At 36.6% G+C, this 21,801-nt stretch overlaps 2 protein-coding genes across 4 annotated transcripts; one reads left to right on the top strand and one right to left on the bottom strand.

The window, feature by feature from the left end:
- The first annotated feature begins 1,815 nt into the window (after positions 1 to 1,815).
- Positions 1,816 to 7,688, top strand: LOC120771806. Its single transcript, XM_040100012.1, has 7 exons — positions 1,816 to 2,258; positions 2,350 to 2,576; positions 2,651 to 3,487; positions 3,552 to 3,727; positions 3,880 to 5,217; positions 6,380 to 6,711; positions 6,783 to 7,688. Exons 1-7 carry the CDS (start codon positions 2,122 to 2,124, stop codon positions 7,315 to 7,317), a joined length of 3,582 nt encoding a protein of 1,193 aa, XP_039955946.1. The 5' UTR covers positions 1,816 to 2,121; the 3' UTR covers positions 7,318 to 7,688.
- A 2,321-nt stretch (positions 7,689 to 10,009) lies between these two features.
- Positions 10,010 to 21,676, bottom strand: LOC120770589 (mitochondrial proton/calcium exchanger protein). Of its 3 annotated transcripts, none has more exons than XM_040098177.1 (6): positions 21,436 to 21,676; positions 20,501 to 20,700; positions 11,534 to 13,452; positions 11,328 to 11,432; positions 10,981 to 11,259; positions 10,010 to 10,919 (listed from the first exon to the last, which is right to left on the bottom strand). In XM_040098177.1, exons 2-6 carry the CDS (start codon positions 20,583 to 20,585, stop codon positions 10,758 to 10,760), a joined length of 2,550 nt encoding a protein of 849 aa, XP_039954111.1. In that variant the 5' UTR covers positions 20,586 to 20,700; positions 21,436 to 21,676; the 3' UTR covers positions 10,010 to 10,757. The 3 variants fall into 3 exon arrangements, with proteins under 3 accessions (XP_039954111.1, XP_039954109.1, XP_039954110.1); XM_040098175.1 differs by having other exon boundaries at positions 20,501 to 20,829; positions 21,444 to 21,676; XM_040098176.1 differs by having other exon boundaries at positions 21,444 to 21,676.
- Between the last annotated feature and the right edge of the window lie 125 nt (positions 21,677 to 21,801).

Raw genomic sequence — 21,801 nt, 5'->3', positions numbered from 1 at the left:
ACATTCATCTTCTTGAACCCAACTCTACTAACTGGTGATGATGGCACGTGGTACACACCTTCAGTGCTCCTACCAGTAAGGCAAGCAGAGATGCAAATTTTATGACTCTGGCTGTGACTGCTTGTGAGTGTGAGAGCTTGAATTACATGCATGCAACCTATTTTCGGTCAGTCAGGTGGTTAAGAAAAGCTTTTGTTATCAGGCAGAGTGCAATATAAGAGTTCATTAAATTTTCTCAAAGATTTCAAGAAATTCTCATAGGTTAAAGTTCATATGAGTTTCTTAAATTGCAAATTTCAAGAAATGATCAGTCTCGGAATTTGAGCGTATTTTTAAGAAGTTTTTCAGTTAGTACAATCAGCTACCAAAGCTCTTTTCTCTCTATATATGTATATTTCTGAGGTAATGACTGAAAGGTAGACTCACAATTTGCGCCAACTACCGTGGGATGAGCTTCCTCAACATCGCGTATAAGCTTCTATCGAGCGTACTGTGTGAAATATTAAAGCTCACCGTCAACAAACTGATTGGACCTTATCAGTGTGGCTTCAGGCCTGGAAAATCAACAACCGAATAGAAAGCTGCTTTTGACAGCACGAAAAGGAGCTGCCTTTATGCTGCTATGTCCGAATTTGGTATACCCGCAAAACTAATACGGCTGTGTTAACTGATGTTGAGCAATACCAGAAGTTTCGTCCGGATCGAGAAGGAACTCTCAGAGCTAATCGATACCAAACGAGATTTCAAACAAGATGACTCGCTATCGTACGATTTCTTCAGTCTACTCCTGGAAAAAATAATTCGAGCTGTAGACTTGTACAGGTACAATCTTTTACAAAGAGTGTACAACCACTACCAACGCCGATGACATCGATACCATTGGCGCCGTTAGTTCTGCATTCTCCAGATTGGACAAAGAAGCGAAGCAAATGGGTCTGGTAGAGAACGAGGGCAAGACGAAGTATCTCCTGTCATCAAAACAACAGTCGTCGCTCTCTGGACTTGGCTCCCACTTCACTGTTAACAGTCAGAACTTCGAAGTTGTAGATAATTTCGTCTATCTCTGAACCAACATTAACACCAGCAACAAGATCAGCTTCGATATCCAACGTAGAATCACTCTTGACAACAGGTGCTACTTCGGACTAAGTAGGCAAGAGCAACCTCCACTCCGTTGGAAAGACCAGGTGAAGAAGCACCCGGCTACACTGGGAATCTCCAATTGACGCCAAAAGAAAAAACGACTGTGGTAAACTCGTCTGTCTGACAGTCCTGCGATCCTCGGCTACAAAATGAATCGCTGATCATTAAAATTTAAGAACTAACCGAAGCTCTTGTAGACAAGGATTGTCCAATAATTATTTACTTTAATTTTCAAAGCAGGTCGTACGGAGCCAAATCGGGAGAATACGGCGATTGTGGTAGCAGTTCGTAGCCCACCTAGAGCCGGTGATCAACATTTTTCGAGCAACTTGTAAATTATGTACAAATGTGTAGTCAAGCTCCAATTTCATCTACCCTACTTTATATGGATTTTAAAAACTCGCAAAATTTGGTATTCGCACTTTTTATTGCGCATTAAATTATATAAAAATTAAATTTAAAACAAAAATTAACATCAAAATAATGTTAGAAAACAGGAACCACCCTGCTTTTTCCATTTTCACATGGGCAAGCTCAGAGAACGCAGAGAACGTATAATATTATACGTTCTCTGTTAGAAATTGAACGACATTTACAATGCCCTCGAAACTGTCTGCAGCACAGTTTTGCTGTCGCTGATATTATTTTCATATTTCAAATGTCAGCGGTTCAGTTGGAATTCGCTGCGTTCGCTTAAATTTTATACACGCTTTTCGAGTTAATTTACTAATTTGGTATATAGATTTTACAATATAAGGATAATATAGATACTCAAAATATAAATTGAAATCGTGTACAACTAACACATCGTTTATATACGTTTTTATTAAATTATGGTTGCAAACTTTCGCCAAAAAATATTGCAGTAAAAGTGCAAAACAACAACACCACATAGGCGTTGGTTGTTCAACGCTGTCCATATATATTTTGAAGCACCCGCACAGGCGCAGCTGCTTTAACTGGCAGTTTTCCAAGACAATGGATTTTGATTATGTGAATTTAAATCGGCTCTCGGACGCCGAGATAGCAACGCATATGCGTAAATTAAATTATGAAAAATTCAAGTCGCTGGTACGCATGCATCTATCCTTTGAACTCGATTTGAATACGGATGAGTAAGTGAATAACATTAAAAATATATTAGAAAAATTGTTAGAAAAATAAAATGAATTGTGTTAATATTATAATCTATATGTGGTATTATAGATTTGACTTACCTTGCCATGAGATTATATATGAAGATAAAGGAAAATTGAAGAAATGGAATCGCTTATCTAAAAAGCAGAAACATGCCGCCGCGGGTTGCACAAGCTCAGGTTCAAAGGGCTCAATTAGTGCAGAGAATAGTCCGGTAGAAGCATTGCACCAACAAATTAACGCTGGTTTCTTGATGCATCTGCAGGAGTTAAAAGCTTTTCTAATGCTTGAGAAAAGTATGTATAGCAAGTCAAATAATATTTTACATATAACTCATTGATTTTTTTAATAAAAACCAAAAAAAAAACAGATTTAACGCAAGAAGGCATTTTCCGCAAAACCGGCTCAGCATCGCGACAAAATGAGCTACGTCAGCAGGTACAAAATGACAAACCCCTCGATTTGGAAGGTGGTGGCTATTCAGCGCACGATTGTGCTACCGTATTTAAAGGTTATTTGGCCGACTTACCTGAACCACTGCTCACGGACGCTCACTACCCGGCACATCAACAAATAGCGCCGTTATGTTTGGGATCAGGTTCATGCAGTAGCAGCAGTACAGGCACTCTAACACGTCCGCATAATCCGGAACGTATTAAGCGTGAGCAACACCTGCTCAACTCCATACAGCTGCTATTACTATTGCTGCCCGATGAAAATCGCCAATTGCTACAGCATATAATAGAAATTCTCAACGCTGTGGCAGCGCATGAGCACCAAAATAAAATGACACCAGAAAATTTGGCTACAATTTTTGCGCCGCATCTCATTTGTCCACGCCAACTGCCGCCAGAAGCACTACATTATATATCCAAAACAATGTCTAGTATTATTGCTTATATGGTTTGTAAGGGGCAAGAGATCTTCGAAATGCCTGCAAAATTATCAACAGACATACGTGCCTATTTCGTGGAACGTAAACGCAAGAAAACCATGTCGCCGGAGCAAACGCTTGATGAGTCCATATCGGACATGTCAACGGTGAATACGGTGTATACATTCGTGGATCGTGAGAAAACTGCTGCCGCACATACAGCCAACAATACAGATACCGAATTGGCGCAACTCTATGCTCATATACAAAGCTTGCCGGAGTCCTCTAAAAAGCGTCGTCTCATCAAACAATTTAATAAACAAAATGGACAGGGTAAGTGCCTTGTTTGGTGTTAGGTTTTAAGCATTTCGCTTTAATTTGTCTCCCTTTGGGGCAGGTACACCGCTCCAATTGGTGGTTATGAATCGATTGAAGGGCACAGATGCGTCGCGCAGCGCCAAATCTATCGGCGACTCTATCAAGAAACACATTTTCCATAAAAGTCTCATCTCAAGAACCCCCAAACGTCCAGCTACCACCACAACCACTGCAACAACACCAGCTGGAGTTGAAGTAAGTTGCATTGTAAACTGTTATCTTCGTACGCTTTTTGTGTTAATCGCATGTACATCTTTGTTATTGTTTTCTTTTTTTTATTTCCGCATTTGTGCTGTACCCAACTTCTTATCAAACATATGTATTTCCTCGACTAATTCATGTAATAGACCCCAAATTTCGCAAATACACACAAAAATCCAAAAATGCGGGTACTCTTCCGGAGTCCCGCGCCCTCCCAAATCAACAGCAACCACCCGCTTGCCAATACACCCATCAGATCTACAGCAACAACAACAACCAACCAATCTACGCATGCTATTAATCGCACGTTCACTAACACACCAACATCTTCATGCACATCATCGAATACCTCATTGTCCAACACACCGTATTCCATTAAATCACTACAACAACATCCATTACATAAATCGATCTCATCAAATTCACTGCTTTCGCACTCGTCTGTAAAGCAACAGCGCAAATTGACACTTCAACACCATATCAACAACGATGAAGTGTCTGAATCTTCTTCCCTCTCCTCAATCAGCAGCGATGGTATGCCACCGACAGCAGCGCCGAAGTACGACTGCTCCGTTTCCGCGCCCGTCAGTCGTCAGAATTCGGACGAAACTAATGTGGTCCAAAGCGCCACCAACCGTTTAGCCGCACACTGGGATGCCAATTGCTGTACGCCACTGAAGTTCGTTTCACATGCGGCTAAAGGGTTAGCACACGTGGACGCCACTAATGCGGATGCGCGCAAAACGGTCGCTTGGGATGATGCGCATCTCTTAAACATCGAGGAGATATCGAATCCCTGCACACCCATACAACAAAATTCGACCGAGTACAAGTCGCGCTACAAGTCGGAACCAAATCTGAGTTACGCCAGCGAGGCTGTCAACACGGCAACGAGTGCGCAAGAGAGCGCTACAAAATATGCCAGCGGCAGTCGTTCCTTGACACGCAAACTCATGAAAGGTGTAAGTATGGGCAATTTAAAGTTTTCATTTGCCACACCCGAGTCAACAAAGCGGCTGGTACGTACAGTCTCCTCTACGTTGCGTAGACGTTCAGCAGGCGACGATGAGCTACCTAAAGTAGACGTGAATGCCAAAGCAGCGCAACCAATAGCAGCTGCGGCGAGCGAGAGTCTAGAGGATCTGGACGACGAAAACTTTGTAGATAACCCCGATGATCAGCTAGACAGCGATAGCGAGCTCGGTGCGGAGGAAGATGAGGAAGAGGTGGAGGAGACAGCAGATAACTACGAAAGCGCTTATGCAACAGTGCATGACATTGGTGTGACGGTCGTGGATGGGCGTAGTAGCAATAGCAATTCGAGTGACAACAGCACCTCCCGCTATCACAAGCAGCTTTTGCTGCAACAGAGTGGCGTCTATAGAAGTATGGAGTTAATAACGAGCACGCCGTCATTGCTGCTCGGTCGGCGCTCAATGTCGCCGATTACGAAGTCTACACAGCGCATGCCCAAATCAATGCAGGTAAGCGGTAATAATAATTTAATAGTCTTGCAGCATGCTAGTTTGTAGTCCAAAACGTAAGTAACAAAGCTATAATACCACGGTATTGACGTCGGGCAATGGAATCGATGGCATGTATTCAAAGGTAAACGACTATCTCTTCGACCTTTCTCGCTGCTTCTCTGCACGGAACTTAACACTCTCCCAAACCAAATCCACAGCGACCATATTTACGAACTGGACGAAGGAGTTCAGACTTTAGCTTAATGTTGCAGTTTATGGCGTCAAGATTCCGACTGTCAATAATCCTAAGATTTTAGTTGTAGCTTTTGATAGTCTTATGCTCCTTCACTCCTCATACGACTGCGATTATCGCCAAGGTACAGAGCCACAACAAAACTCTCAAGTCGCTAGCCGGCAGCACCTGGGGAAATGACAAAGAAACGTTGTTGGCAACTTACAAGGCAATCGGTCGGCCGATCCTCAACTACGCCACACCAATATGGTCATCTGGATGCAGTGAAACGCAGATGAAGAAACTTGACTTGTCATTACACTGCACTCTGGACTACGACAGGATGCCTCCTGATGTCTCACATTGAACACCTACATAGTGAGACGCTTATGCTTCCAGTTAAGGAACTTAATGAGCCCCGCTCCACCAGTTCCTGCTGGGATGTTACAGTAAATTGCGTTCTTGGCGTCAAATCACCACCCATTACAGACGAAGAGTTCGAGTTGCAGCGAGAAACGCGAGTGACCCTTGCGCAGCTTTGTTCTGGATATTGTAGTAGGTTAAACTCCTTGTCCAGAATAGACCCTGACATATCCTATGTATTCCCTGCGTGCAATGAGCCTCCGCATGACACTGCCCACCTCTTTGCATGCCCCCCCAACCCCACTCATTTGACACCCTTTTACCTTTGGTCCGACCCCGTCGAATTAGCACCTTTCTTGGGTTTCCTGTTAGATGACGTCGACGCCATTTAAATAATCCTTATCATCCTAAAAGGGGACTAGATAACCGTTAAAACAACAACAACAACTAAGCTGCTTCTTGGGGTGAAAAAGACATGTGCACAATTTCAGATCGATATCTTAAAAAATTTGGAACTAATTCGGGCAGTCGGACCTGAAGAAATCGACATGAATTCATCACTTCCATCTAATTTCTGTGTTCTAGGAATCAATAATGACGCCACGCTCACGCAAACCAGTTATGGTGCTAACCACAACCACACACAGTTCCGGCGATCAAAACCAGACTATTTGTCAAACGGACTACTCCAGTTTTCGCGAGCAGGACGAGGATGAGAGCAGACAAAGCCACAACAGCGCCGACTTCACGCAAACCGAAATCAATGAAATGGATGCAGCACCGCATTTGCAGTGCGAGGATGCCACCTCGTTGGACAGCTACACCGAATTGATGCGAGCGCGTCAACCAGTCTTGGCGCTGAATCACGATGCAGAACGCAGTGTGGAGAAGGTTGACGCACTAAGCAGTAATTTTAAGTGAGTAAAGCATGGCCAAGTTATATAAAATGTTCCATAAATATGTTTCTAACTTTCAAACATCTTCACAGAGAATATTTACGCAGTCGTAGCGTACTCACCGCTAGTCTAGTTGACTCGTCGTTCTCTAGTCAACCCGATGATTTCTGTTCACCACAGAATATTGAAGATTTGAATGACTCACAATTGAGTCCGAGCTTACTGTATTGCCTTGACGGCCACGAACCCGACGAAGTTGCAATAGATGACGATAATAAATCAATTAAACCGAAAAATGACGCACACGCGCAGCAAACGCCAAACGTAAATAGCACGAATGTAAAAGCTGATGGCAGCAAATGTTGCACACCACACAATTCGTATTATCGCAATCGGCTGTTCGCCATGAACAATGCACGCAAACGTGCTGCTAACAGCGAATACGGCAAGATCACACAAACTCCCATAATAACGGCCGGCACAGCGCCGAACAGTAGCGACTTGGCGCACATTGGAAATAACAGCACGAAGGCGTCAGCAAACAAAGAGAATATGGAACTTGTGGATGGCTATTTGCGCTCAAGAAAACTGCTCATAAGCGAGTATCCCGGCGAAACATCCTTTTAAGTTAGTTACTACATTAATCTTATATTATTTAATTTATAATTCTATAACTTAAACATATTAATTTCATGTAAACATATATACATATATATTTAGTATAAGTTAGATGTGTATTTTAACCTTGAATGGTTAAGTGTGTGCACATTTCGTATTATTTTCAAATCAAACTCGAATTTCAAAATGCTTCCCACTTTTACAGAACAAAAACAATTTAAATATAAATTAGTATTAGTGCCTATTTACGTAAACACGTAAACATTACATAACCAATAGAAGTTGCAAATTATATTGTTTAAGTGCAGAATTGTCGGCAAAATTTTCATGTATTCTCCTAAATTATGTGTATTTATATACATACTTACATATTTGTATACCATATGAAGTTTTTAATATTAACATTTAGTTCTACAAAACATGTAATTTGTTAAAATATTTGTTATTTTGCATATACTCAGTCACTTATGCGTTGAGAAATGTGAAATATTCATTCAATAAAATATTTCTTAAATTTTGAAAGAGAAATTGTGTATGGAATTCTACTTTAATTATTGCATATCAGGCATAATAACAGTTAATTTTTTTATTTAATTTTTCTTTAACTATTTTATAATTTTATTATGTTTTTATAATTTTTATTTTGTTTTTATTTTTTAATTTTTATTTTTTTTTACAATTTTTAATTTATTGTTTTTGTATTTTTAAATTTTTTTTATTTTAATTTTTTATATTTTTTAAATATTTTTATTTACATATATTTTTTATAATTTTTTTGTTTAATTTTTCTTTAACTATTTTGTTTTATAATTTTTATTTAATTTATTTTTTTATAATTTTTTATTTATTTTTTTTAGTTTTTATTTTATTTTATTTTTTTTTTTTGTTTCATTTTTTCTTTACTATCTTATTTTATAATTTTTATTTTTATATAATTTTATTTTTTTATTTTTATTTTATTCTTTTTTTAATAAATTTTAAAATTACATAAAATTTGTTATTTTTTATAATTTTTTCTTTAACTATTTTATTTAATATTTTTATTATTATTTTTGTTTATTTTGTATTTATATTATTTTCTATTTAATTTTACAATATTTATTAATTTTCTTATTATTAAGTTTCTTTTTAATTTCTCTATTTTTTTTTAATTTTTTAATATTATTTTAGTTTTCTTTTTGAATTTTGAATTTTTCTTATTTTTAAATCATTTTAATTTTATTTTTTTATTTATTTAAGATTTTTTTTATTATTTTAATTTTATTTTTTTTTTTTTATTTTTTTTTAATTTTTTTTTTTTTTTTAATTTTAAATTGAAAAGGACATTAAAACCCCACAACATTGAAGTTTAGAATTAAAACTGATCTGATCTTTCCTGATTTCACACAGTAAAGAATCTAAACTTCTCACTGTAAGGAATCTAACCTTAAAATCATTAACAGAAGCTCTGCATGCTGCTATGTTGTATCATAACAAAACAATGCGTTCACCCTCCCACACTCCATTCCTATGAACTATATGCTAAGAGTCAAATCAGTACACATTATGGAAAAAGGACTTGAGCTGCCTAGATAAATCAAAGTAACCAAATGTCAACTGTATATAGTAATATAAATATTTAAACAATATTATCGTAATCCACTGCACAAAAAAGTAATGTTTTGTTCGTGTTTTTTGATGTCGTTTTTATTGTACTCAATTATATCATTAGAATTTCATAATATACAAGTTTGTAATTTACAAATAATTAAAATTAAAGCATAAATTCATGTGCATCGAAGTATCGCGGTTATACATACATATATACAAACATACACATATGTACATAAATTGGTATGTTTAGTAGCTGTAGCACAATTAAAGCAATTGCATATATTAAACATATTCAGTTTTTTGTTGTTGCCAGTTAATGCTAGGAACCCATTTTGACATTTTAAGAGCTTTTATTTTGCTTCGCGAAACCGTGGGCATACATTTTGCAAAGCTATATAATACCGACTCGAGGCAGCAATTCTGTGGATATATCAATGATATCGTGAAGCACTGAAAAATATTTTTTTTTTTTGAAAAAAAAATGTTTTTAATTATTTTGTTAATAACAATAGCACTTTATGCATATCGGCGAATAGAAAACAAAGCAATTACATAAGAAAATTAAACAGCTTTGAAGTCGAGCGTTACTTTTCGTCCATTGTAAATAAAGTTGAACATGCTTAGTAACTATGTACATACACATATTTTATACGTTTTAGCACTAACCCACCGATTTCACCATTTATATTTAGATCACTTATATATTTTTCACTTAAACTGTTTGCTTTTAAATATTAAATTACAATATCTAGCAGTTAAGTACTTACTCCAATTGCTAATGTTTGGAGCAGTTTACAATTTGTTGTTGCTATTTTGCATGGATTTTACCGATTTTCTTTCTAGTATGTATATTAAACAACTTTCATATACATTGTTTACATTTAGTATCAAAATTTTTACAATATCTTTATGTAATTTAATTTATACAGCACACATGAAATTACAAAGCAAATAAAAAATTAAAATAAATTTAAAAAGTTTTAATATTTTTATGTATGTAATTTTACAGCCTCAGAATTTGTGTTTGTGTTTTGTAAGCAGGCCGACAGTAACAACAGTGAAAGATGTTATAAATACTTTATGCGTTTTTGCAAAATTTTCTATTTTGATTGCCTAATGTCACATTTGCCAGCGGACTGTCAAAGTTATTTGTTATCGATTTTGTTTATAATAAAGAACTGCCAAAAATAAGCACAAATTAGTTTTATAAATTTATTAGCATTCTTCTACTGCAAATACATTACGTTACAGCTTACAAAACAATTTGAATTCTTGGAAATAATAAAATTAGAAATTTGGTTTTGATAAAGAAATAGGCATGCTGCACAGAGAGGCAATCATTTTACATTGGAAACTATTTAAAAGCACTTGAGACACAGCAAAACGAATGTTCAAACAATAATAATAATAAAAATAAGAAATAATAGTATTTCTTCATTTTCGCTTATCGTTATTATTACATTGTCTTTCTCTACTTTCTTAACAAATATTTGTGCAACAAATGCTTTTAAATGCCTTCCTTCCATTATTAATTTTATTAGGAGCTCTTATCATTCACGCTTGCTTATCGCAACACTGAACTGAACTTCCATTTCTCTCTTTTCAATAACTAACTTTACACCTTTCCAGTTTTATTTTCCACAATAGTCCGCCAACAATCATTTAGCTGACATTTTTCATTATCACACAGCACACACTCACGCTTGCACTCCACATTTTATGTCCCTAAAAACAACCAAGTCGTCAAATGTTGTTTTTTTTTTTTAATGTTTCGCCTTATTTTCAACTCAATTTTACTTGCTTCGACGACTGTTATATGGGGTTTGTTTTATGGGTTTATCACCATCATCCTCAAATCATAGCATTTTATCTTTTGGATTCACTTGGGTCGCTGTTGTTGGCGGTGGTGGTGCGGGTAGCGGCTGTTGTGGTATTTGCGCGGATATATCATTTTTCGGGAGTATCTTCTCCTTTTGCTTTTCTGCAGCCTCCAATAGTGGACTCTTTTCGTTACTTACCTGAAAATAATTGTGGAAGATGTTATATCATATTGTATTTACTATTTATTAGTCAATTTACCTCCGTTTTTAAAACCTTCGTTTGAGAATCTGCACTCAAGTCCTTGGCATTATCCTTCAGCTCCGGTGCAGTGTCCTTCAGCACATCTGCGGTCTTCTGTTCTTCAACCAGTTTTTGTTGATCTTTAATTTGTTTCTCTGCCAACTTAATGCTCTTCGCGATGGCCTTCTCCAAGCGCTCCTCCGCTTCTATGATGTTCTCCTTATCGAGCAATGTCACCAATTCCTCGATTTGTTTGTCCGACAAGTTCACGTTTTCGCGACTGATCGCTTCAACGACCTATGCAAGAAGTATAAATAAATCATAAATAAGTGTTTAAATATTAAGCAACGATAGTCAATACTCACATTAAGCACTTCATCGACGGTGATCAAGCCATCTTTGTCGGCATCGATTTTGCTTAGCACTTTTTCGATTTGCTTCAAGCGTGTTTCATCGGAAGTCTTTTGCAACTGTAGTTTGGAAAGATGCAGGAAAGGAAAGGAGAGGAAAGACATACAAATAACACATGTTGAAGATATTAATATTGGATGTTTTGGGTTAATGCACGTACCTTCTTGATAGTATTCATAAGCTCTTCGATGTGCACAGTATCCTCGTCTTGCGTAAGTTCTTGACTTTGTAACGGTCCAGCCAAAACTTCTTCCGTGCTTGCTTTAATTTTCTTTTGCTTACTTTCGCGCTTCTTTTCCAAATCCACTAACACCTTATCCAAGTGTCCTATCATGCTATTCACCTTCTTGAAGAGCAATTTCGCCGCGCGACTCTCATGCACTGGTTCCTTTACCACATTGCGCACTTCACGCAGTTCTTCCACATCTTCCTTGTAATCTTCAAGTTCCTCTTTGAGATCTTTCAGTGTCTCTTTCTCAACCATCATCTTTTTATCGGTCGACAATGATTTTAGTGCATCGGAGAGTAATTCCACGTCTTTTGAGGAGATGTTATTGCTGGCTTCGGCTTGTTTTCGCTCCTCAGTGATTGACGAAGTGCTAGAATGTAAATAGGGTACTTTGCTGAGCAATTCTTCGCTTGCCTTTGCTTTCTCCTCCTCCAATTTGGCCTTTTCGGCCTCACGTTCTTCCTCACGCTCCTCCTTAATTTTGCGCTCTTCTTCTTTAAGCACTTCAATCTTGGTTTTGTTATCGATTTTACCTTCGCTTTCGCCAATCTTTTCCTTCGTCTTTGTCGCCACTGCTTCGGGTAGTACACGAAGTGTCTCGACCAGTTTATGCGTCGTTGCGGCTTCTTCGGAAATCAGTAGTGCACGTGACAGTAAGAGTAGCGTCGGTGGTACCTTTTCATTTAGCGACAGATCAATCCATTCCTGCAACTGTGAGCGCAACTTTTCCGATGTCAGCCCATAGGCACGCATACCGCGCGCCTTACAAGCCTGCTGCAATTCAAATAGATCTAATGCGTCGACACCTTCGCGCGCAATTACGCGATCATCAGCGGCAAGTGAACGCAATTTGACGCGCAATTGAAAGCGTAGTAAGTTGCTGGTGCCCATGGTGTTAAGCTCGAGCACGCGACATAAAGCGGCCAATTGCTCGCGCGACAATGAGTCCAATGTAACTTCATCCTCGAAGCGTTTGGCGAACTTGATGATCTCTTCAATCGTTACGTGCTCTTTGGGATCCTTTATCTTTTCGAAGAATTCAGCAAATTGTTTGGCATCCTCACTCTTGTGATCCTTATGCTGCACAGCCATTTCGTCCAGTGTTTTTTGTAAGAATTTCGCCATCTCGAGACGTACTTGCAGGGATTGTTTCAGTTTGTCTTCGCGATCCTTGGCGGTCTGGAACGTGGACGGTAACATGCCCGGAAAGAAACGTATAAAGAATGGCAAGAGCAATTCCATGAACGGCACGATTAGGAACACCGAAAAGGGTATCAGTCGGAACAGATCAGAGGTGGTGCGCAAAAGTAGTTTATTCTCACGACGCGTTAGCGTCTTTCCATTAAGTATACGCCACAGTAGTTTACGTGAAATGTTTATATCGATAAAAAGCAACCGGAATCCATGATAATAATGCACCAATTCTTCCCAGATGCGTGTGCCCAAAGGCTTTTTAGCGATAACAGCTTTTGGCGGCTCAGTGGCAACTGCTTTTCCAGTTTCTACTGGTTCACCAACGGCTTTAGTGACCGCCGGAGCGCTAGCTTCCTTAATGATCTCTTCGACCTTTTCTTTTTGTTTTTCCTTCATCGTTTTGACGGTCACTTCAACTTTTGACGAAGCATTTTCACCTAAACGACGTGATAAATGGAATTTTCTGGTTGTGTAATACAATCCGCTGTTCTCAGTGTGATAACTGGATTCGCTGATATCATTCCAACGGGAAAGCAGCATTGACTGCATTCCAACTTGTGCACCTGTACAACTACCGCCCGTCCATAAACTTGAACTTGCCGAACTGCCATTGAGTCGTCGCAGCGCATAGCGGGGTAAATATTGTGGTGTGGAGTCTGCAAAAGAAAATATTTACAATCATCTTTTAATCTTTAGAAAGGATATACATAAGTGAAGGAATGCATAAAACTGCTAAACAGCCTATCTAGATGAAGGGTCACCAAAGGGAAGCCGGGAACTTAGCGTGTCTACAGCACATTGTTGTTGTTGTAGCGGCAGAAAACATTACTGAAGTAATTTGGAAGATTACTGCCGGGTTGACAATCCTTTGCCAGATAAAAACCGGAACCGTTTTGGTTACGTAGACCCGACTGTCGTGGGAAGCAGCTTCTAAAATGGTGGGTCCGAAACTTTGTATCACCATTGGTTCACACAAAATAAAGGATACAGTAAGGGGCTTCGAAAGGAAGTGAGACGTAAAGATATCAGCAGCCATATACAGTCATATACCAGGCGTGGTTGCTAATGTGACGTTACAACCTCACAAGGTTCAAAACCTTACCAGATACATACCATTTACTGGCTATACATATGTATTGTGCAATCTGCCGGTTTTGCGACAAGAAGCCGGAAGCTCTGAAGCACCTGCTTTTAGAAAGAGGAACAAAACCCATCGGTTCTATATATCGGAAGAAGGTGCAAATTGTCTGAATAGCGCCAAGCAAAATTCTAAACCTTCATGAATTTCCTCAAGAGCAGGTTCTCCGGTACCGAAATTGACCTGGATTTTACCCGGCCAAGAGTTGTTGTCGAAGATCTAATCGTGTTTGGAACAGTAAGTAATATTTGAACATCCTGGAATTCATCAGAATGATGGGCCGTTGTAAATCCTTGTGATAGATGGGAAGGCACAAAAATCGATGAATTTTCATCAAACTATCTACAGATTGAAGCCATCTACCAGATCGACCGTGTTGTGATAGGCATACGTACGCTCCGAGGTCCAAGCTTTAACTCGGACCACTAAAGACACGCACCCGCTTCTGTGCAGCAAAGCACGCCCGTCAACAAATACAGGGAAGGTACGACGTCGAGAAGCTGCTATTACAACCGACAGCGAAGCGGTTTTCTACACGACTTGCACTTCTGCTCTCTGAGGGCACTCATCAGCAACTCGGTTTAACGAAACTTTTGGTAGGATGAGGACTGCCGTGTTGCTGTGTAGAGAAAACAAACTGCCTACCTCGCTACGTTACAATCGACCACAAGACGTGCGGGATGAGATCGATACTGAGAGTTGAAGAGGGAAGCGAGACGCGAGACACATTAGCAGATAAAACAATAGAGGGGCCGAAAGGCGTGAGTATGAAGAACTTGACAAGCTGGCCGACAGGGGTGATGCTCGGAAATTCTACGAAAAGATGCGGCGGCTAACAAAATGACCAACATACTCTTGTAAAACTCCCAGAGGCGTTCCATTGTCCTACCATGAAGAAGTTCGAATAGCAATTAAACGGATGTTGAGCAATACCAATAGCTCCGTCAGGATCAGAAAGGACCTCTTCCCGGTAAAGAAACAACGTCGAAATCCAATGCAGAATAACTCTTGCCAACAGGTGCTACTTCGGATTGAGTAGGGGATTGAGAAGTAAAGTCCTCTATCGTCCCTGCACTATAGAGGCATGGACGATGACAACATCTGATGAGTCGGCGTTACGAGTTTTAAAGAGAAAGCTTCTGCGGAAAATGTATGGTTCTTTGCGCATTGGTAACGGCGAATACCGCAGTCGACGGTACGATGACATTGATATAGTTCAGGGAATTAAAAGACAGTGACTTCGTTCGAATGGATAAAAACACTCCAGCTCTGAGAGTATTCGACGCAGTACCCGCCGGAGAAAGCAGAGGAAGAGAAAGAAGGAAAAACAACTGCCGCGGTGTCTACGCCTATAAAGAAGAAGAAGATTCTCTAGTTGTGAAGTTAGAAGCTACTCAATTAAGATTTTAAATAAAAAAATTCTTCAAAACAACAAATTATTAAATTTTTTTACTTTATTTGACGAACTTTCGCTATAATCTCTAGATTTTTGAGCCAATGTTCTTTATTTGTTAATAAAGATCATAAATTAAATTAATATATATTTGAGATTAAAAAAATTTATATGGCAACGATAATTCATCATAATCATTATACGAAAAATATAGTTAAAAATGATAAAAATAACAGTGATAACAATAATAATAATAATCATAACAGCAATAAAGCGAAAATTGAAGCTGATAACAGCTGGAAATGGTCAGGAAATGCTGTGAGGCTTAATTAGATATTTACTCATGCGACCACTAATTCCTATAGATAAACACAGAAATGTCTAACAATTTTCCTGTATTCAACAATTCCATGAATTATCAGCAATTAGCACCTACTGTCTTTCTGTTTATTTCTTCTACTTGTTATCTTTATTATGAAAACGTTAAGTAAACACGAGCCCAAGGGAATATTCACATCAATTTCATGCATAGTTATATGTATATTAGGGTGTGCATTTATTTCTCCATATTGTTTTTTTTACAACCGCCTTCTGATGATATAGATTGTACTCGAAAAAAAGCATCCAACGTAAACATGCTCTTTATTTACATATAATTTAAACCGTATTCATACAGTACAGCATGTCGTATGAGCAACACAAAATGTATGAATTACGTGCATGAATGCTCATGAATTTGTTTTATAACTCTACGAATAATTTTGAAGGGAAGTTTTTATGAAAAAAATCTGTAGGTAGGACTTTGAATTTAATTAAAATTATAGAGATTGTTTCCTTAGGGCAAAAATTGAAATTTCATGAGAAATAACGGACACCCTAATGCACATATGTACATATGTATGTACATATGTATGTACATATGTATATACGTGAAAATAATTGCATTAAGCTCCAAAAGTAGTTCTGGTATATTATATATTCTAGTTAGTAGTTACACATATGCATATGTACATATGTATATTGTTTTTCCACCTAACTTTAATGGAGCAAGTCACACACACCCGTTGGGGCCTAAAGAGAGTAAATGGTAAAAGGAAAGAAAAGAAAAACCTTGTCAAATACGTACATATATTTAAAATTAACTTTCTTAGCATTTTTCACAACTATTAAGTGACATTTTCATGCCAAACAGGAATTGACTGAACGAATGCATGCAAATGACATAAAGAAGTTTCATAACAAAACAAATGTAAAAGAATTTTAACAGTTGACTGAAGGCTACGCATGAACGAATATGAAATAGTATTTCAAACTGAATTAGATATGGAATATTGTACACATTTATGAGTTAATTGATTAAATTACACTTACATACACATGTATGCAAGTGTATATATGTAAGCATGAAGAAATCGTATAACAACAAGCCAGACAGCATTACGTTTCCTAACAGCTAAAATGTTAGGGTAATAGGCAATTTAATTTTTTTTATAAATATTAAAGTATTTAAGCATATAAATCATACAAATTCTAACTAATATTCTACATTGTGAAAATAGTAGAGAGAAATACATACATACTAGTATATACATATAACTGCCCACGCAACATTTCTCTACAAAATCGCGCTATTTACTAAAGCATATATGTATGTATGTGCATCTAACTATGTATGATGTATACATCTAACTATGTATGTATGTATGTATGTATAATCGCTTGCATGTTGTACTATTATTGGCGTCTATTCGTCTACGTTTAGCGACCACTGAACCAAGCTAATAACTAGAGGCAGAGCGCTATTGCGCCGCCTTCCCTGCAGTGGGCACCACAACACATTTGCGACGCATTTCTCTCGCAAATGTCAATGGACGCGGCAGTTTGAACAGCTGTTGTGTGGTCAATAAAATTCACTTTTTTTATGGATTAATATACTACAAAATCATTTTACACAGTACACAAGCGCTTAATTTAAGAAATCACACGAATTGCAAACGTGCACAGAGTGGCATGACAGTCATTTCATTTCATTGTTTTTTGTGAGACAAATTTAAGTAATTAATTTTAAAATGTTTAAAAATTAAAAATTTAGTACATAAAAGAAAAGACACTGCATAATTACTCAGTTTGAATTATATATTGACGGTACAAAAACAATTTCCTTATTCCGCACTCACATCATAAATGCTTTTGTGTGTAATTTAGTTAAAATTTTAAGGTAATACTGTTTCTTATATGCAATATAGATCAGAAATAAAGGCAAAAGCGTTAACCTTTTACAAGGAATTTATAAATATTAAATATAATATGTATTGAGAAGACAAGATTTATGGACTCAACGTGGCAAAATTTTGTTTAAAAATTGAGCAGCCAATTTATTAACGTAAAGTATTATGAGTTGACTCCCTAATAAGCAGTAGAGCATTAGATTAGTACTCGATATAAAGAAGCCTGCAATTATACCAAATTGTACAAAAGAAGTAAAAAATATACATACTATGTAAAACACTTGAATAAATGAATATGTTACCTAAAATATCTATTTTTTCTCTGCTGTCTTGCTACTGCCAAGTTGTAACAAACGTACGTAAGATGATGTCACATTTAAAATATACTATGAATGTAAAAACAGAATAGAAAAATTCTTAATTGCTTCTTAATCTTCACATCTAAATATCTCATATTTACTGCATATCTAAAGAGTTAGAGATATTCTCTATTTGTTAAGGGATTATTATTTAAGCGGAGGTTCACGCAAGGCTATATACTCTATACATACATATGTAAGTATATATGTATGTATGTATAAGTATATGTATAAAATATGTGCCACTTTCACACGACTAGTTAGCAGAAGATTTTCATCTGTTCTTTCCCCGCTGCTTGACATTTTCTTGGCAACAAGTCAACTCAAATACAAATAAGCGTTCTTGAACCTATTGAAGGTGAGAATTTCTATTACACGAACTATAAAGAAAAAATTAAAAGTAAAAGTATATAAATATGTTTAGGTATATTTGTAAAATGAAAAATTCGAAGAAATATAAATAAAAGGGAGACGGAATAAGTAGTGACTATATGTAAATATAAACAATAAATTATGCAAGACGCGAAGAGAAATTAATACTGAGTACATATAGTATGTATGAATGTATGTAAACACAGAAAAAAAAATTAACCTCAACTTAAGATATCAAAAAATGTTTAACAAGCACTTTTATATGCAGCTGTGTTCATTGAAATAGCAGTGCAGAGGACCTGTATATTTTAGATTAAAAAATTCTATTATAAAGACCAATATGAGATAAAATATATTTTAGAAGTGATAAATTATATATTTTTACATGACTTAGAAATTATTTTGTGGTAATTTTTTCTATATTTGTATGAATGAATAATAAAATAAAATAAAAAATTATTGCAAAAATCAACATAACTCACTAATTAACTTAATTAAACTAAATAACATTTTTGTATTGTCCTAATAATTTGTTGTATATTCTTTAATGGCTATTACAGTCTCGCACCTACGTGGCATGGAGTGGACCAAGTCTTGGCAACGCTTAAGGGGAATCTGCGCACATGCCTCTTGAACATCCTGCCAAAACTGCGGCTTAGAAGTCGAGGAAACAAAGCGTTTGTCGTCCCCCATAAGTTCTCTATGGGGTTGAGATCCGGGGATTGAGCTGGCCATGGCATCGATCGATTTTTTCTTGGCTGAGCCAATTTTAAGCCAATTTGATGGTGTGTTTTGGATCGTTATTCTGCTGGAATGTCCAATTTAAGGGCATATTCCAATTGGCATATGGCAGCATAACGTTCCTTATTATCTCAACGTATACATTTTGATCCATGTTCCCATCGATCATATGTATTAAGCCCACACCGTTGTGGGAAAAACAGGCCCATATCAAAATTTTAAAGCCACCGTGTTTATCGTCTTAACCGTATAATTTGGATTAGTACTCCGTGCTTGGGAGTCGACGAATATACTAGAGCCGACGAATATCTAGAGCCTGCTCCATAAAACAAGACCATTTTGAACTCATCTGTCCAAAGGATGTTGCGCCATTTTCATATTGGCCAGCTCAAATGGCTTTTGGCAGACTCCAACCGGGCTTTGATATGACTGAGCAAAGGCACTTTTCGTGGGCTTCGCGCATTCAAATTTTCATTCATCAGTCGTCGTCGAATGGTTACGTTGTTGATCAACTTCAGATCCGCTTTTATTTCCCTAGAGGATGGATTCATTATTTATGGCTTTGTATGCCATCTTGACAGAAATTTTAACCGATTTTGTATTTCTTTGTATGTTTTCCCATCCTTTGTAAGCTCAACAATCAAAAGCCTATTTTCCTTGAAGTAGTGAGGTCCTCTACCCACTAAAAATTAAATTTTTTCATTGTTATAGTGTATACGCAAAAATATAAAAAAAAAACACCAAACACATCAAATCTAACGGAGTTTTTACTTTTTTCTATTCTCTGCATTCAATTTTGCAAAAACTATAAAAGTAAAATGACGAAAAGCAGAGAGGAAAAAACCGGGTACTTAAAATATATAAACACATACATACATAAGTGAATATGCTAATCCAGTATGCAAAGAATTATAATACCTCATATAGGATTAGCAATAAAACTCCGCAGAATTAGATTCAAATGCATTTTACATATTCTACATGTTTAAGTTTAAATACATATGTATGTATGTATATACATAAGTATGTACATATGTACATGTTTACATATGCACCAATTTGTTTTGAAACTAAAAAAAAACAATGAAGCTGCTTATCAATGCCCATTACCAACCTCTATAACTACAAAAAATGCATAACAAGATTTCTATATATTTTCTATCATTACACCATTTACCATTCATATGTATATTTCTTATTCATTTTGTTAATTTATTCGGACTTTGCACATAACACAAAAATCAGCTGATGCTCTAATCGGGCGCTGCTCAATGCGTCGTCGCAAACGTATGTAAAGCAAAGCAGCGAGGAATGAGGTAATTGGGGATAGAAATGAAACTTCAAACAAAAACGAATATCCAATATAAAAAAAACTTAGAGAATGGAAAATTTTCGTGCAAAATTTTACACAAGCAAATGCACTGTAAAATACAATTGTTGTTTATGTTTTTGTAGTTGTATTCTTTTACTCACACTTTCTATTTCCATCTTTGCTGAATGTCATCCAGTTCTGCCCGTTACGCAGGATTTTCGGCTGATGACGTACGAATGTGTTCATTGTTGTTATTGTCGTTGTCCTTATTGTTTGCCCTTTTATCCAAACTTTTTTGTTTACAATTTCTTATATACTGTCGATTTTTCTTTTTTGCCAGCTTTATGTTTATTATTGTAGCCTGTTATTGTGTATTATAATTGTTGTAATTATTAATGCAGAGTTTCCTTACAAAATAGTCGTTTTGTAAAAATCGATTCCCGTATTTTTAATTTTTTTGTTACTTTTTTATAAGCACAAATTTTCACAACTGAAAAATTAAAAACTTCAAAATCAGCACAAATAATTTCTAATAACTTAAAGCGCGCAATGGTTGAATTCCCTTTCTGCAATTGGAAGGTTTCAAGTTATGGAAATGTATTCTGTAAATTCACCGCATTTTTCTAAGTTTTCTATTGCTCTTTACTATTTTTCCTTGTCAATTTACAATTTTTTCAAAAACCCGAAGCAAAATTTTAAAGTTTTCTTCTTTTTCTCTTAAGTTGATTCAAATGTCTTGATTTTGTTCTATCATATTATGCATTGTATTTGTAGCCATTTACGTATGCTTTGGTTATGCTTCATCAGCACAGAATTTTCGCTGTCGCTAGTTTCGCTAAGTAATCAGCGCTGAAGTGGGGTAACGTGGTCGATTGGCAGTGGCCGCATTACACAACTACAGCGAAATTTTCATTTGATTAGCCCCAGACTAGCCTACCAGCTGGACCCTTAGTGCACAACACAAAAAAGTATGAGCAAAACCAAAGAACTAAAAGATTACTGCTCCCTTTTACATATACACGAAGTATTAAAACTGAATAGAAAATATTCCACCATCTACAACTTTTTTCATTAATATGCATTTATTTTACATTACTTTCTTACACAAAATATTGTATTTAAATTCGCGACCGCGTTTTGATTGCAGTTTCTTTTCGTTTCACAGTATTTCCGTCACGTTTTCTAGCCAATAACTTATTTATTGTATTTATTTTACAAACCGTACATTGGAACGTTTTTTGATTTTTATGTTAATTTTATTCGATTCTCATTGAACTCATTCGATTCTAAACTGATGATAAAATCACCAAAATACGGGCAACGAAGTTACTCGATCCAACAATTTTTTTCTTTTGCCATTCGTCTGTCATTTCACCGAATTCTTTGCTACAAACGAAGCTTGCCAACTCTTACAATTTCTATTAAAATATTTTTTGGTATTCAAATAATTTTATTCGTATAT

Source organism: Bactrocera tryoni, chromosome 3 (genome assembly GCF_016617805.1).
Source record: "Bactrocera tryoni isolate S06 chromosome 3, CSIRO_BtryS06_freeze2, whole genome shotgun sequence".
Classification (NCBI taxonomy): domain Eukaryota; kingdom Metazoa; phylum Arthropoda; class Insecta; order Diptera; family Tephritidae; genus Bactrocera; species Bactrocera tryoni.
The sequence above is the reverse complement of the archived record's forward strand: the minus strand, read 5'-3'. Positions and strand labels throughout refer to the sequence as shown.

Excerpts from the sequence above, each read along its gene's own strand:
- LOC120771806 (XM_040100012.1), top strand. The coding sequence starts at position 2,122 with ATGGATTTTGATTATGTGAATTTAAATCGGCTCTCGGACGCCGAGATA. Across the intron at positions 2,259-2,349 it reads CTCGATTTGAATACGGATGA|ATTTGACTTACCTTGCCATG; the intron begins GTAAGTGAATAA and ends GTGGTATTATAG. Across the intron at positions 3,728-3,879 it reads CAACACCAGCTGGAGTTGAA|ACCCCAAATTTCGCAAATAC; the intron begins GTAAGTTGCATT and ends TTCATGTAATAG.
- LOC120770589 (XM_040098177.1), bottom strand. The coding sequence starts at position 20,585 with ATGAACACATTCGTACGTCATCAGCCGAAAATCCTGCGTAACGGGCAG. Across the intron at positions 11,433-11,533 it reads TTATGAATACTATCAAGAAG|TTGCAAAAGACTTCCGATGA; the intron begins GTACGTGCATTA and ends TCCAAACTACAG. Across the intron at positions 10,920-10,980 it reads CGAAGGTTTTAAAAACGGAG|GTAAGTAACGAAAAGAGTCC; the intron begins GTAAATTGACTA and ends AATTATTTTCAG.